The sequence below is a fragment of the Dictyostelium purpureum genome, assembly GCF_000190715.1.
Source record: "Dictyostelium purpureum unplaced genomic scaffold DICPUscaffold_244, whole genome shotgun sequence".
Taxonomy (NCBI): domain Eukaryota; phylum Evosea; class Eumycetozoa; order Dictyosteliales; family Dictyosteliaceae; genus Dictyostelium; species Dictyostelium purpureum.
In genome coordinates this window covers 33,148-49,054 of record NW_003519580.1, presented here as the reverse complement: position 1 = coordinate 49,054, position 15,907 = coordinate 33,148, and the positions used below count along the sequence as shown (strand labels likewise).

General features: G+C 25.8%; 7 protein-coding genes across 7 annotated transcripts; 1 reads left to right on the top strand and 6 right to left on the bottom strand.

The window, feature by feature from the left end:
- Positions 1–11: 11 nt before the first annotated feature.
- On the bottom strand, positions 12–1,161 carry DICPUDRAFT_81564 (uncharacterized protein; the record flags this gene model as incomplete). The annotated part of the gene is made up of 3 exons (XM_003290800.1): positions 12–521; positions 594–834; positions 916–1,161. Coding segments are annotated over 3 exons (997 nt in total), but the record flags the coding sequence as incomplete, so codon positions are not given.
- A 1,042-nt stretch (positions 1,162–2,203) lies between these two features.
- On the bottom strand, positions 2,204–3,255 carry DICPUDRAFT_38118 (uncharacterized protein; the record flags this gene model as incomplete). The annotated part of the gene is made up of 2 exons (XM_003290799.1): positions 2,204–2,320; positions 2,392–3,255. 2 exons carry the CDS (start codon positions 3,253–3,255, stop codon positions 2,204–2,206), a joined length of 981 nt encoding a protein of 326 aa, XP_003290847.1.
- A 692-nt stretch (positions 3,256–3,947) lies between these two features.
- On the bottom strand, positions 3,948–5,552 carry DICPUDRAFT_16881 (uncharacterized protein; the record flags this gene model as incomplete). Its single annotated transcript, XM_003290798.1, has 1 exon — positions 3,948–5,552. A coding segment is annotated over one exon (1,605 nt), but the record flags the coding sequence as incomplete, so codon positions are not given.
- A 1,561-nt stretch (positions 5,553–7,113) lies between these two features.
- On the top strand, positions 7,114–7,711 carry DICPUDRAFT_81562 (uncharacterized protein; the record flags this gene model as incomplete). Its single annotated transcript, XM_003290807.1, has 2 exons — positions 7,114–7,153; positions 7,221–7,711. The coding sequence occupies 2 exons, from the start codon at positions 7,114–7,116 to the stop codon at positions 7,709–7,711; spliced, it is 531 nt and encodes a 176-aa protein (XP_003290855.1).
- A 1,228-nt stretch (positions 7,712–8,939) lies between these two features.
- On the bottom strand, positions 8,940–9,173 carry DICPUDRAFT_155390 (uncharacterized protein; the record flags this gene model as incomplete). The annotated part of the gene is made up of 1 exon (XM_003290797.1): positions 8,940–9,173. The coding sequence occupies one exon, from the start codon at positions 9,171–9,173 to the stop codon at positions 8,940–8,942; it is 234 nt and encodes a 77-aa protein (XP_003290845.1).
- A 547-nt stretch (positions 9,174–9,720) lies between these two features.
- Positions 9,721–11,955, bottom strand: DICPUDRAFT_81561 (uncharacterized protein; the record flags this gene model as incomplete). The annotated part of the gene is made up of 2 exons (XM_003290796.1): positions 9,721–11,791; positions 11,879–11,955. 2 exons carry the CDS (start codon positions 11,953–11,955, stop codon positions 9,721–9,723), a joined length of 2,148 nt encoding a protein of 715 aa, XP_003290844.1.
- A 271-nt stretch (positions 11,956–12,226) lies between these two features.
- DICPUDRAFT_155388 (uncharacterized protein) lies at positions 12,227–15,413 on the bottom strand (the record flags this gene model as incomplete). The annotated part of the gene is made up of 4 exons (XM_003290795.1): positions 12,227–12,312; positions 13,415–13,822; positions 13,904–15,198; positions 15,337–15,413. 4 exons carry the CDS (start codon positions 15,411–15,413, stop codon positions 12,227–12,229), a joined length of 1,866 nt encoding a protein of 621 aa, XP_003290843.1.
- Positions 15,414–15,907: the final 494 nt, after the last annotated feature.

Below are 15,907 nucleotides of genomic sequence, written 5' to 3'. Positions count from 1 at the left end.
ACTATTATTACTATTTTCTAAATTACTGCCGCTCGCCGTTATAATATTTGTTTGTTGTAGATTATTTACACCTAATAAAGCTGGTGAATTTGTTTGTGGTGGTGGATCTAATAAAACATTTCCCAATATGAATGGACCAATAATATTTGATAAAGCCTCTAATAGATTTGAATCTCTTTGAGATAAATTATATAAAAACAGCATGATATGTTTTAAAATAATTCTATTTTTGATTGGTATTTCGTAAAAATATGTTGATCTAGTATCTGTGGAGGTTGTGACTGCTGATGTTGTCGATTTTAAATATGTAGTGTACAGAGAGTATGATGAATTTTGTGAAAATATAACTTGTAATAATGATAAAATAAAGCTACCTAAAATTTTTGGATTTTTTTGATATTGTGTTATATCGACACTGTCATACGATGATGATGTTTGGTTTGAAAGAGTGGATTTTACCAATTCTGATATTTCTTGTTCGCTGCCGCTATATTGAAATATTATTAAAATATCGTTAATTTCTAAGATAAAATAAAAAAGTATTAGTTTTTAATATTCTAACTTTATGCAAAAGAAAATTTTAATATTATTACCTTTGTGTTGATTAAAATAATTATTTAAATATTCAAATGATTTAAATAAAATTGTTAAATCGTCAATTTGATTTTCGACTTCGGTAATTTCTGGGGTAACTTTATCATTATCGCCTAATTTCATTTCAAGTGTTGACATTGAAAATAATGTTTTAAAAATACTTTCGGGTTTCTTTTTTGATGCTAATTTTGCACTTGTTGGATTTGATTTCTTTTGTCTTTTCTTTAAAATTAAATCATCCTTTAAAATGTAAAATTATTTTATTATTAGAGAATTGTTTTTTATTATAATTAAAATATCTCGATTTCGAGTGCTACATACATTATTTTTAATATTGTAACTTGATAACGATTTATTTAAATCTGATAAAGCTGTATACTGAATATTTGATGATTTGGTTGGGACTATTAATTGAAATTGTGATGGGTCAAACTCTGATCTACCAAACTTATCCAAAAGTAAACGTGCCATATCACCAACCTTGGTCGAGTTATCGACCCTAACAATCTTTTTTAAAGTGCCACCATCCGGTACGTGAAATTCTACCGATAAATTTAAAATTTCCATCTTTTACACTAACTATTATAATATTAATACTATAATAATAATTTAATTTCTCTTTGGTTATATATTATTCTGTTACTGCTTTAATATTCAATAACTTTTATTCCTATTATATATATGCTATATATTTAAATTTTTTCTAAAAAAATAACAAAAAAAAAAAAAAAGAAAATATATTATTTTTTAAAAATTATTATATATATATATATAGTTTATTTTATTACAAATAAAAAATTATTAATTGTTTATTTATTTATTTTTTATATTTTAAAAGAAAAAAAAAATTTTCTTTTTTTATATTGTGATTAAATTATTGTGTATTTTATTTATTATTTATTTATTGTTTAATAAAAAAACAAAAAAAAAAAAATGAAATTTAATATGAACCCAATACTATAACAGTATTATTGGATATTTTTTTTTTATTGTTTTTTTTTCTTAAATAATATTATTTATATTTATAAACAATAATATAAAATATAATATAAACACAAAAATTTTTATAATTTTAAAAAAAAATAAAAAAAAAAAAATAAAAAAAATTGAAAAAAAATTAAAATTTTTTTTTTTAAATTTTATTTTATTTTAAAAAATTATTTTTTTTAAGTGTTTTTTTTTGATTTATATGGAAATATTTATTGATATTTATGTGTTATATGTATATATTTATATGTGTATATGGTTTAAATTTATTATTTATGCGATATTAGAGCAGAGACATGCTATATACTCATCCTTCTACACTTTTTTTTTTTTTTTTTTAATTTTTTTTTTAATTTTTTTTTTTTTTTAGATAAAAACTAATACATATTTGGTTAAAGATAAACTGTCATCATTTTTTTATATTTTATTCTTTAATATATTTTTTATTTTTTTATTTTTTGTATAGAAAGAATATTTTGCTCAATAATAATATTTATTATTTAATATATAAACTTTATTTTGGCGAATAAAAAAACCATAAAAAAAAAAAAAAAACTTTTAACTGAAATTCATAAAAAAGGCACGAAAAAGGCATTTTATAATAAAATTATTTTATTTATTTTTATTGAATTCTTGAACCCATTGAGAAAAATCTGATTGAATTGTCCAATGCTTGGTAGTGAATTGGATTTACTTTTACAAATGTATTGGTTTTTTCGTCTTTTTGAATAAAATTGAGCTAAAATAAAAAATAACAAAATTAATGGTTGGTTCTTTTTTTTTTTTTTTTTTAAAAATATAAATACATACTTGTCCATCAATATCTTTTGAATAGCCAGACTTTAAATTTGTAATATTTATAGTTAAATCGGCTTCATATTGGAGCAAGTTAAAAAATTTAGAATCTTCATCACAGTCAGGGTGGAAGAGTATTAACATTGAACATGTATTTGAATTTTCTTTGATATAGTTGTGGCAGTATTGAAGAAAGTAAACAATGTCCATAAATGATCCGCTTGGGTTGCCAGAGTTATAGCTTGATAAAATATTTAAACCATCTATTATAAATAATGTTTTATTACTTGGGTTCTTTTGAATTCTTTTTTTATGATCATTTATAAATTCATTATAAATTTTTTGTAATATATTTTTTAATTCATTATTATTTGATGTTGAGGTTGATGATACAGTCGAGGAGATGTTTACAATGTTTGAGTTTAAATGTGTGATTGGGAATGGGGCAAAACCTTGTGAAATTGAATCTAATGGTGGTTCTTCATCTAAACCTTGTTCCTCTAATTGTTGTACTCTTTGTTCGATGATCCATTGGTATGGTGTTGAAAGTCCGTTTATAAATGTAAAGTTGCCTTTGGCGTTTTCGTTGGTTAAGTTATATCCCAATTTTCTGCCAATGTTAAAATAGTTGTATAAAGATTGGTTTAATCCCAATAAGCATGATCCACCCCATGTATTATTAGTGTTGTTGGTGGTATTGGCATTTGGTGTAGTGGTTGATTTAAATATAGATTGTAAAAAATAGTGAATTAAAAATGATCCTTCAGATTCCAAAGTATCTGAAATTACAATTAATTTTCCTGTTGGTATACTTTTGATTGGTTCACCTTCTTCAGTTGTTACACCACTATACCAATTCAAATGACTGAATAAATCCATTCTTATAAACTATATTATTAAATATATTGGGGTTTATTTATTAATTAATTTTTAAATTAGAAAAAAAAAAAAAATAAAAAAAATAATAAAAAAATAATAAAAATAAAAAAAAATTTTCGTAATTTTTTTTTTATTTTTTTAATTATAATTTTTTTAATTAATATATTAAAAAAGAAATAAATAAATTTTATATGAATTTTTCCCAAAAAGAGGATATGTGTAACTATTAATTATTTAATATATTTGATTGTTTTTGTTATAATAAAGAGTTTTAAAAATAAATTTCATTATTATTACAAATAATCAAATTAGTATAAATATACCAAGCTTTATCAGATATTTTTACTGCATGATATAAAATAAAATTAATAAAACTTTTTAAAAAATATAAAATATTTTTTTTAAATGTTTAAAATTTATTATAAAACTAAATTAATGATAATAATAATATTAAGTAAATAAATAAATAAATTTAGGGTATTAATATTATTTGTTGAAGAGTTTATAATAAATTTGGGATCAAAGCAATTGTTTAGAGATTGTTGGCTTACGATGAATGGATTTTCATTTGTTGATAGTTGATCTGTTGGAGCGTCTCTATAAACACATTTGAATGATGGAAAGCCTCTAGTGTTGACTTGACATATACTGACATTGGATGTGGGTTTATTTGGTAAGTTGTAATCAATATTACATTGGTCACCACATTCGATTCTTTTATATTGGCAATAGGTTCCATAGTAAGCTGGTGCACATACACATTTACCATTGCAGCAAATACCGTTTTCATCTGAGCATTCTTTATTGGATGAACATGATAACGTAGTTTCCTCAGAGATGGGTTTAAAGTTTAATGCTTTATATGCATCAAATACACCGTATCCATGGATAGAGTTTGGTGAGTTTACCATTGAGCCAGTAGAGAGTATTGCTTCATGGATTTGTTGTGGAGTCCATGTTGGATGAGCTTGTAGCAACAATGCAATACCACCAGCAACTAGTGGTGCAGAAAAACTAGTTCCCATTGCAAGTGCAAAAGTGTTGTTCCAAACTATAGAGATATTAACACCTAATGCCATAATATCAGGTTTAACAATTCCATTTGCATTGGGACCATTTGACGACCATTCAGTAGCAGAACCATCCAAACTTACAGACCCAACGGTAATAACATGCTCGCTGTATGCAGGGCTGTACATACCAGTTTCCCCTGTATTTCCTGCAGAAGATACAAAAACAACTCCTTTAGAAACTAGTGTATCTGCAATTTTGGTAATAAAATATTCGTCTTCGTTATAGTATAAATATTCGCCATCTATTTGACCAAATCCCATGCTGCATGTTATTAAATCGATACCTTCACGCTCGGCAACTTCGATACCTTCTGGAATTGAATCAAAAAAAGCCAATCCTTCAGTTAAATCCATTTTTGATAAATAATAGGATGCATTGTATGCTGGTCCAATGTGTGACCCTGGTAAATATCCACCTATGACTGAGAGTGTTGCTGTTCCATGGTTATTTTTATCATCTGCACTTATATCTGATAAATTATAAAAACCAAATTCCTTTACTACCTTTAGATGTTGTAATGATGGATGGTCTTTGTGATAGCCACTATCTATTATTAGTATTTTAACGCCACTACCGTCCAAACCCATTTGATGTAGTTTATCAATATTTGATAGTTTAATCGAGTCATATGATCTTCCATAAAATTTAGAATTGAATTTGCTTTCAGAGTCTTCATTTTGAGAATCAAATTGATCTGGTTGTGTTTTTAATAATTTGCTGTTTAATAAAAAATTTAAATTATTTACTTGTTCATTAACTGTTTTATCTATTTGAATAATTGGGTTATTATTATTTATTTTTGATACTAAATCGATTTTAGAAACATATGATTTTGATTCTATACAGTTGATTACTTTTAAATAGTCACTGAAATCAATATCATTATAATTATTTGTTAATTTAATTGATATTGAGTTTAACCAATTTGATTTTTTATTAACATCAATTGTAATATTTTGATTGCTACATTGTAAAATATCGTTTATGTTTATATTAGAGACTGGTATATCAGTTTCAAATATATAGTTATTATGGGATGGCGAGGACGAAGGTGTTCTTTTGCTTCTTCTTTCGATGGCTCTGTCACTTAACCCAATTAAATTCTTTAAGTGATTGAATGATAATTCTTCCCCATTATTATTATCGATGAATTTATTTTTATTATTAAGTTTTATATCTTTGGAATTGAAATAAACCCAAATTTTTAATATTTTAGATTCTTGGGTATAAAAATTGTCTTCATTAAAATAATTTTTAAATTTATTTGTATATTTATTACTATTATTGTTACCACTACTACTACTATTTCTACTAGTACTATCACTATTATTATTAACAACATTATTATTATTACTACTGTTAATGTTGATATCAATATGATTATTTGCAAATATATTATTGAAAATTAAAAATAATAAAAATATTGTTATTTTCATTTTTATTAAATTTTAAATTTTATTTTGATATTATGATTTTAATTTTATGATTTTAATTTTATGATTTTTTTAAAATACAAATGATATTTAAAATTAAATTGTTTAAATATAATGTTTTTTTTTAATTTGAAAAAATATAAATTAATTAATAAATATATAAAAAAAAAAAAAAGATATAATAAATAAAGATAAATTTTTGTTTTTTTTTGATTATTAAATTATTATTTGTATATAAAAGTTATATAGATTATAAAAAATGGTATTTAAATATTAAATTGAAAAAAAAAGGAAATAAAAAAAAATAATAATAAAAAATTAAATAAATAAATAAATAAATAAATAAGTATATAAAAAATTAATAAAAAGGTACAATTTAAAAAAGGTTAACCATAAGTTTAAAAAAAAAAAAATTCATATAAATTTTTTTAAAATGGAAATAAAATATAATTTAAATTTGAAAAAAATTAACATAAAAATAAAATTTATTATGATATGATATTATTTTTTATATATATATAGAATGAAATGGTGAAATGAAAGAATGAGTATAAAAATTATTATAAAAAAAAAAAATTTAAATTTTAAAATATAAATATTTAAAATCAATTACAACTATTTTGGGAGGATATTTTAAAATGTGTTATGTTTTATATTTTTAATTAAATTAAATTAAATTAAAATGTTTTATTTGTAAATCTATTATATTGGATCACCCCACTACAACCAAAGAAAGAGAAAGGAAAAAAAAAAACGATGGGTTTATAATACACTTTTTTATTTTTTTTTATTTTAATTTTAATTATTTTAAGTATTTGTGTAGAAAAAAATACAGTAGTGGAATTATGTGATTATAATTTTAAACCCTTACTATAATTATATACATATATATATATCATTTATATGTAAATATGCTAACCATATATTAGTTTAATGGTGTTATTTTTTTAATTATGTGTATGTACGTGTGTGTGTATGTGTGGAATGTGTGGGTGTGTTAAAACGATAAATACTTATTTTATTTCAAAAAATTAATTAAAAAACAAAGTAAATCACAACGAAAATATTTACATATCATCATTATAATAATCATAAATAAAATAAAATTTACTCTTGTTTGATATAAAAAAGAAGAAACTGACCCCCATCAATTTTATTTTTTTTAATTTTTTGTTTTTTTTTTTTTATAAATTTTTTTAAAATTTTATATTTTTTTATTTTTTTATCACTGTATTTTGCATGCTTTTTTTATTATTTGGTTACCACTGTAATTTGTATGCTTTTTTTTTTTTTCCTTCGCATCATCATTAACACCACATATACAACTACTTTTTCTTATAAAACTCATAAAATGCAAAACCAAGATAATAATAATAATAACAATAATACAAGTAAGTTTGATTATTAAAATAATTTTTCTCAAATATTAACTTTTTTTTTTTTTTTTAAAAAAATTAGCTTTAGAAGAAAATAAAACAAAAATTAAAGAGGAATTTGACAAGCTTCATAAAATATTTCAAACTATGGAACTGGATATATTGAAGCAATTGGAGACAAAGCAAGTAGAGAATGATTTAAAACATTCAATTATTGAATCAACTATTGAAGAAGAAAATAAAATTATAAATGAAATTCTAGAAAAACATAAAAATATCGAAACATATACAATAGAAAACATTTTTAATGAGGAAACAAAGCAACACATTGAAATCATAAAAGATAACTATGAAGCTAAGAAATTAATTGACAAAAAATTAATTCAAACATTTGATGAATATCAAGAGCACTCTGTTGAATTTGATGAAGAACAAATAGATAGATATTTTGATCAATTAAAGAAATCTTTCAGTTTTAAACCATTGGATGAAAATGACAGTTTTGATAAAGATGATGAAGAGGATATTGAGACCTTAACATCTCAAGATTTAAATGTACAAAACCAAGTGTAGTTTTAAAGGTAAAAATAATGTTAATAAATATTTTATTTTTTTAAGTATAAAGTTATAGTCAATTAATTCACCTTAACCCAACTGCTGTATATTTTTGATGAAGTGATATATTGATTCATTTGCATTTTAACAGTCAACTCCTTTTTTTATTTTTTTTCTTTTAAAGGTGATCTTCTTCCTTTATTTTTTAAAAGTGAAGATTTTTTTAAATCTTCTACCTTTAAGTCACCATTGTACCCTTTTTTTTTAAAAAATGATGATTCTTAATGATCAGTATTTTATTGTGTTATTGTTTTGTTTGGTATGTGTTTAATACTTATATGAGTTTTACCACATTGCATCCAAGTTGTTTTTTTTTTTTTTTTTTAAAAGTGAAGACATAACAAGATCAAGAAGGAATATATCAATAAAAAATATTACATATAAAATCCCAGAAGGTCGCAAATCCGATGGAGAAATAAATATGGATTACAACAACACCAGATTTCACAAATCACACTTCCAATGGAACTATAAAGCAATAGATTTAGACTTAACTAGATGCTTCGCTTATAGAAATGCCATAGCCCTGGTACTTCATCAAGTTTGGATTTGGTTATGTAAAGAATTATACCACGATCAAGAAAATACAATAAAAGAACTCGATTATAAGAATCTAACCTCAAAATGGACTTTAGAATACATAAAAGGTTTAAAAAACATCAAGGAAAGACACAGGGTTTGGTAAACTTGCACCCCTTCGGAAACTTAACATTTTTAAACAAAAATCACCAAAAAGATAAAAATAAATAAAAATCGCCTAGACATGGGATCGAACCATGGACCTAGCGGTTAACAGCCGCTCGCTCTGCCTACTGAGCCATCCAGGCTTTTTTGATAAAAATAAATTTTTAGTCCATATTGGCGGTTTTTTTGTTGATTTTTTTCAATTTAATATACCCAGTTTGCCATTATCAAATTTAAATGATAGAAACAGTAGTCTACCTTGTGAATCTTTGACGATGTCATTATGGATTAAATTGTTTAGTAAATTTTTATGAATAATAGTAGCAACACCTGATTGTGCTTTATATGATAACTCTTTATTTTCAAATTTAATATAGATAGTTCTTTATTTAATGAATTTCCAGATTTAGTAGATAGTGTTGTAATGTAATTTTTATATATATGATCAATTGAAGAAAAGAGGATAGTAAAATCAGTTTTTTCAAATAAGTTATTTAAATTTTTAATCACGAGTAAATTTAGTTTCTTGTAAACAAATAATTTTTATATTCTTTTTTATAGAAAGTTTAATAATATTTTTTAGTTTAGAGGTGAAATCACCATTAATGTTAAAAGACAATATATTTAAATTTTTAAAATTAATGTTTATTTTATTAGAGTTTTGTGAATTTAATAAATCAAAATGGACATCATCGTAAACAGAATTATTATAGTTATTATTATTATTCTCTTCCATTGTTATATGTATGATGTCTTTTGTTGTTTTTGTGGTGGTTTTTGTTGTTGTTGATTGGCTGTTCGTGCTGTGGCATTGTGATAATAAAATCTTTTAGTTCATTTTTCGATTTTTTATTAAATTTTTTTAATAAATTAAAATATTCAATTATTGTTTCTGATATTTTATTGTTTGTGCTTGTTGAACATTTTACGACATGTAGAAGATCTTCAATATCTGTGTAGTTGCAAATGATGGAGGCCCTAAATCCTAATTGTTGTTGGATTTGAATGATTAGGTTTTTTAATAAGTGTGAGCATTCGTTTTTAATTTAAAAATTTTCAAATTTTTTATTATTTTTAATAATAAAAAAAACATCGATTAAAAATTAAAATACCATAAATTAAAAAAAAAAACTAAAAGAATAAAATTAATATATTTCCGGATTAATTTATTTAATATAATTAATTCTGAATTAAGGAAAAAATTTTAAATGTTTAACAAAACAGAGTAATAATCTGAGGGGAATTAAATATATTAGGAATTTGAAAAATTATTAATAAAGTTTTTACTTAAAAGAGTTGAAATATTTGGTATGTCGTTCAGCAAGAATGTAACCAATAGGTAATGTGCCGGGTAGATCTACTTGGTTAATGTCATTACCGAAAGTGAGTGTTGTGAGACTATTTGGTAATGTGCCGGGTGGAACTTCTTGTTTAAATTCATGACCGAATGTGAGTGTTGTGAGACTATTTGGTAATGTGCCGGGTATAACTACTTGGTTAAAATCATCACCGAATGTGAGTGTTGTGAGACTATTTGGTAATGCTCCGGGTGTAAGTACTTGGTTAAATCCATCACCTAATATGAGTGTTGTGAGACTATCAGGTAATGATCCGGGTGTAAGTACTTGGTTAAATTCACTACCGAATGTGAGTGTTGTGAGACTATCTGGTAATGTGCCAGGTGTAAGTACTTGGTTAAAATAAGGATTGAATGTGAGTGTTGTGAGACTATTTGGTAATGATCCGGGTGTAAGTACTTGGTTAAAATAAGGACTGAATGTGATTTTGATGAGACTATTTGGTAATGCTCCTGGTGTAAGTACTTGGTTAAATCCATCACCGAATATGAGTGTTGTGAGACTATCTGGTAATGAGCCGGGTGTAAGTACTTGGTTAAAATCATGACCAAACTTGATTGTCAATAGAATATTTGGTAATGATCTTGGCTTAATTACTTGGTCAAAACTATGACCGAATGTGAGTGTTGTGAGATTATTTGGTAATGAGTTTGGTTTAATTACTTGGTTAAAATCATAGCCGAATGTGAGTGTTGTGAGACTATCTGGTAATGATCCGGGTGTAAGTACTTGGTTAAAATCACCACCGAAAATGAGTGTTGTGAGACTATCTGGTAATGATCCGGGTGTAAGTACTTGGTTAAAATCACCGCCGAAAATGAGTGTTGTGAGACTATCTGGTAATGATCCGGGTGTAAGTACTTCGTTAAATCCATCACCGAATATGAGTGTTGGGAGACTATCAGGTAATGATCCGGGTGTAAGTACTTGGTTAAATTCACGACCGAATGTTAGTGTTGTGAGACTATCTGGAAATGAGCCAGGTGAAGGTACTTGGTTAAAACTAGTACCAAATGTGAGTGTTGTGAGATTATTTGGTAATGTGCCGGGTATAACTACTTGGTTAAAATCATCACCGAATGTGAGTGTTGTGAGACTATTTGGCAATGTGCTGGGTAGAACTTCTTGGTTAAAACAATAACCGAATGTGAGTGTTGTGAGATTATTTGGTAATGTGCTGGGTAGAACTACTTGGTTAAAACAATAACCGAATGTGAGTGTTGTGAGACTATTTGGTAATGTGCCGGGTAGAACCTGATTAAAATTATTACCGAATGTGAGTGTTGTGAGACTATTTGGTAATGTGCTGGGTAGAACCTGGTTAAATCTATAACCGAATGTGAGTGTTGTGAGACTATTTGGTAATGTGTCGGGTAGAACCTGATTAAAATAATTACCGAATGTGAGTGTTTTGAGACTATTTGGTAATGTGCCGGGTGAAATTGCTTGGTTAAAATGATTACCAAATGTGAGTGTTGTGAGGCTATTTGGTAATGTGCCAGGTAGAATTACTTGGTTAAATTTATGACCGAATGTGAGTGTTGTGAGACTATTTGGTAATGTGCCAGGTAAAACTACTTTAAAACTACGACCGAATGTGAGTGTTGTGAGACTATTTGGTAATGTGCCAGGTGGAATTACTTGGTTAAAATCATGACCGAATGTGAGTGTTGTGAGAGTATTTGGGAATGAGCCGGGTAGAACTATTTGGTTAAAATCATCACCGAGTATGAGATTAGTAATTGTATTTGGTAAAGTTTTTGGAGTTAACTCTTTATTAAAACTGGCCAAATATAAATTTGTCAAAAATGGTGGAAATTCATTTTTATCTGGTAGTTGATCACCATGCCACATAATTGCTGTTATAAATGATTTATCTTTAAACTGGTCATAAAGGGATATATCAAATTCTACATCATTATGTTTAATAAACTTTAAAATATATTTATGAATTTCTTTTCTTAAAATTATATTATTCCAAACTTTATATAATAATCTATAATAAATAGTTAAAAAGAGAAAAAACCAATTAATATGCTTTTAATTAATATATTATTTATATTTATTGTATGTATGCACTTACCTATCACTTATATTACTACTGTTTTTTAACTCTTCATTTACGCGAAAGTTAATTAGAGTTGGTAGTAGCTCATCCATTGTTAGTTAAAAAAAATAAAAATTAAAAATTAAAAAAATAAATATTTTACCAAATTTTTATATATAAAAAAAATAAAAATTTATTTTTTTAAAATTTTTTTGTAATTTTTATGATATTTTTTTTTAAATTTGTGATTTTTATGATATTTTTAAGTTTTTTCCAATTAATTTTATTGATATTTTTTTTTTAAAAATGATATTTATTTTTATAAAAATTATTTATTTAATCACCACATGGATTAAAAAATGGATTGAAACCAAATGAACCCCCTCATATATTTCCAAACCAAGAATTAGATGAACTTTTCAATGATTTAGATGAGGCATCTTTGACTGGGTTCATTGATAAAATAGATTCTATATAAAAAATAAATAAATAATAAAATTTAAAATATAGTTTACATTTTATAATATAGTTTTTTTTTTAATAAATATATTTGTATTTTAAATGAATAAAACTTTGATGAAACAATCTTTGCATTTCCAATTCTTTATAAAAGAAGCTTAACAATACATGGGTTAAAAGATTCTACATTACCTTATAAGGGGCAGCACCTCTTGACGAAACAGGACCCAAATTACTTGAAGGATCGGATAATAAACCACTTCACACTGGGTTAATGAAACTTATTCTACCCAACCAGATAAAACAAAATAAACAAATGGTTTAGCAAGAGTTATACATTTTGGTGAAATAGATTTTTAACCACAAGATCTAACAGACCCATGCTACCAATAGAGTATTCTATTTTATGATTCACTACCCCAGGTTATCCATCATTTTGAAAGCTTATTGAAAAAAGCTTCAAAGAAATGTGTCATCCCAAAGGTTTTAAATAAAATCACCAAAAGTATAGAATTTTTAAAGAATTTAGAAAGAGCATTAATGAATCCAGAAATGTATTATTTTAAACAAAATGAACTCACTCCATATTATATAAACTCATTCAACGATCATTTGAACAATCGGCTAAAAAAAGGAAAACAGGATTTTGTTATCTCAATTTTAGGAAAGATTATTTTATATTCAAAATCAGACTATCTCCACACTAGTTCAATAATAAAAAATACATACAAAGATCCTGATGGCAGACCATTTGATGTAGAAATAACCCCAATAGTAATAGGTGCATTTGGAAGGATTATAACCAAAGAAGTTCCCCACACTGAAAAAGATATATCCCTCATCATCAAAACTCTCAATGATTGCCCAAATCTATTTCAGCTTCCAGAAAACTATAAAATTCACTTGTTCAAAAAATTACCAAGAAAAATAATAATTGGTACTATTCTCTCTCTACAAAGTTGGACCCAACATTTCAACTCTTTAAAGTAAAAATTTAATTACTAATTTTTCAAATTCTTATATATTTAATTCCCCCTCCGCTTATTACTCTGTTTTGGTAGGAAAATATTAATCATGGTTGATAACTTTATTTTTTTTTAATTTTAAATAAACCAGGTGGAACTACTCGGTTAAAATAACGACCGAATGTGAGTGTTGTGAGACTATTTGGTAGTGTTCCAGGTAGAACTTCTTGGTTAAAATAAAAACCGAATGTGAGAGTTGTGAGATTATTGGGTAATGTCCTAAGTTGAACTATTTGGTCAAAATCACGACCGAATGTGAGTGTTGTGAGATTATTTGGTAATGTGCCGGGTGGAACTACTTGGTTAAAATCATCACCGAATGTGAGTGTTCTGAGACTATTTGGTAATGTGCCAGGTAGAACTACTTGGTTAAAACAATGACCGAATGTGAGTGTTGTGAGATTATTTGGTAATGTGCCAGGTAGAACTACTTGGTTAAAATCATTACCGAATATGAGTGTTGTGAGACTATTTGGTAATGTGCCGGGTAGAACTACTTGGTTAAAATAATAACAGATTTTGAGTGTTGTGAGACTATTTGGTAGTGTGCCAGGAGGAACTACTTGGTCAAAATTACGACCAAATGTGAGTTTTGTAAGACTATTTGGTAATGTGCCGGGTGGAACTACTTGGTTAAAACAATGACCGAATGTGAGTGTTGTGAGATTATTTGGTATTGAGCCGAGTAGAATTACTTGGTTAAAATCATAACCAAATGTGAGTGTTGTGAGACTATTTGATAATGAGCCGGGTGGAACTACTTGGTTAAAATCACCACCGAATGTGAGTGTTGTAAGATTATTTGGTAATATGCCGGGTAGAACTACTTGGTTAAAATCACTACCGAATGTGAGTGTTGTTAGACTATTTGGTAATGTGCCAGGTAGAATTACTTGGTTAAAATTACGACCAAATGTGAGTGTTGTGAGACTATTTGGTAATGTGTCGGGTAGAACTACTTGGTTAAAATCACGACCAAATGTGAGTGTTGTGAGACTATTTGGTAATGTGCCGGGTGGAACTACTTGGTTAAAATCATCACCGAATGTGAGTGTTGTTAGACTATTGGGTAATGTACCAGGTGGAACTACTTGGTTAAAGTCACCACCGAATGTGAGTGTTGTAAGATTATTTGGTAATGTGCCGGGTAGAACTACTTGGTTAAAATAATAACAGATTTTGAGTTTTGTGAGATTATTTGGTAGTGTGCCGGGTAGAATTACTTGGTTAAAATCTTTACCGAATGTGAGTGTTGTGAGACTATTTGGTAATAAGTCGGGTAGAATTACTTGGTTAAAATAACGACCGAATTTGAGTGTTGTGAGACTATTTGATAATGCGCCGGGTAGAAATACCTGGTTAAAATAACCACCGAATTTGAGTGTTGTAAGACTATTTGGTAATGTGCCGGGTGGAACTACTTGGTCAAAATCATAACCAAATGTGAGTGTTGTAAGACTATTTGGTAATGTGCCGGGTAGAATTACTTGGTTAAAATCATGACCGAATGTGAGTGTTGTGAGACTATTTGGTAATGTGCAGGGTAGAATTACTCGGTTAAAATAATAACCGAATGTGAGTGTTGTGAGATTATTTGGTAATGTTCCCGGTGGAACCACTTGGTTAAAATCATCACCAAATATGAGTGTTGTAATTGTATTTGGTAAAGTTGTTGGAGTTAACATTTTATTAAAACCGCACAAATCTAAATTTTTCAAAAATGGTGGAAATTCATTTTTATCTGGTAGTTGATCACCATGCCATTCAAGTGATGTTATATATGATTTATCTTTAAACTGGTCATAACTTGATCTATCAAATTCTACAACACTATGTTCAATAAACTTTAAAATATGTTTATGAATTTCATTTCTTAAAAATATATTATTCCAAACTATATATAATAATCTATAATAAATAGTTAAAAAGAGAAAACACCAATTAATATGCTTTTAATTAATCGACTATTATTTATATTTATTGTATTGTATTGTATTGTATTGTACTTACCTATCACTAATATTACTACTGTTTTTTAACTCTTCTTTTACTTGAAAGTTAATTAGAGATGATAGTAGCTCATCCATTGTCAATATAAAATAAATAAAAAAATAAAAAAATATGAAATTAATATCTTGTAAAATATAAAAAAAATTCAAAAAAAAAATAAAAAAAATTCACAATTTATCTTTAATATAAAAATAAAAATCCAAAATTTCATTTATTATAATTTATTTTTGTAAATATATTATTTTTTATTTTTATTTGATGATTTATAAATAGTTTTGTATATTTTATATAGTTTTGAAGATAATAATAATTTTAATTTATTTACATTAAAATTTAATTTTAATAAATAAAGAATATTGATTTTTTTAATTAAATTGAAAAAAAAAAAAAATAAAAAAACTAATTTATATATATACTCTTCATTTATTATTTTTTTTAAATCATTCGATTTTTTTATTATATATATATCAAATACTAATACTATCTACTTCTCCAAATATAGTACTGACCAATTCTATACTTTTGGTGATTTTATTTGAAACCTGAGATGACACATTTCTTTGAAGCTTTT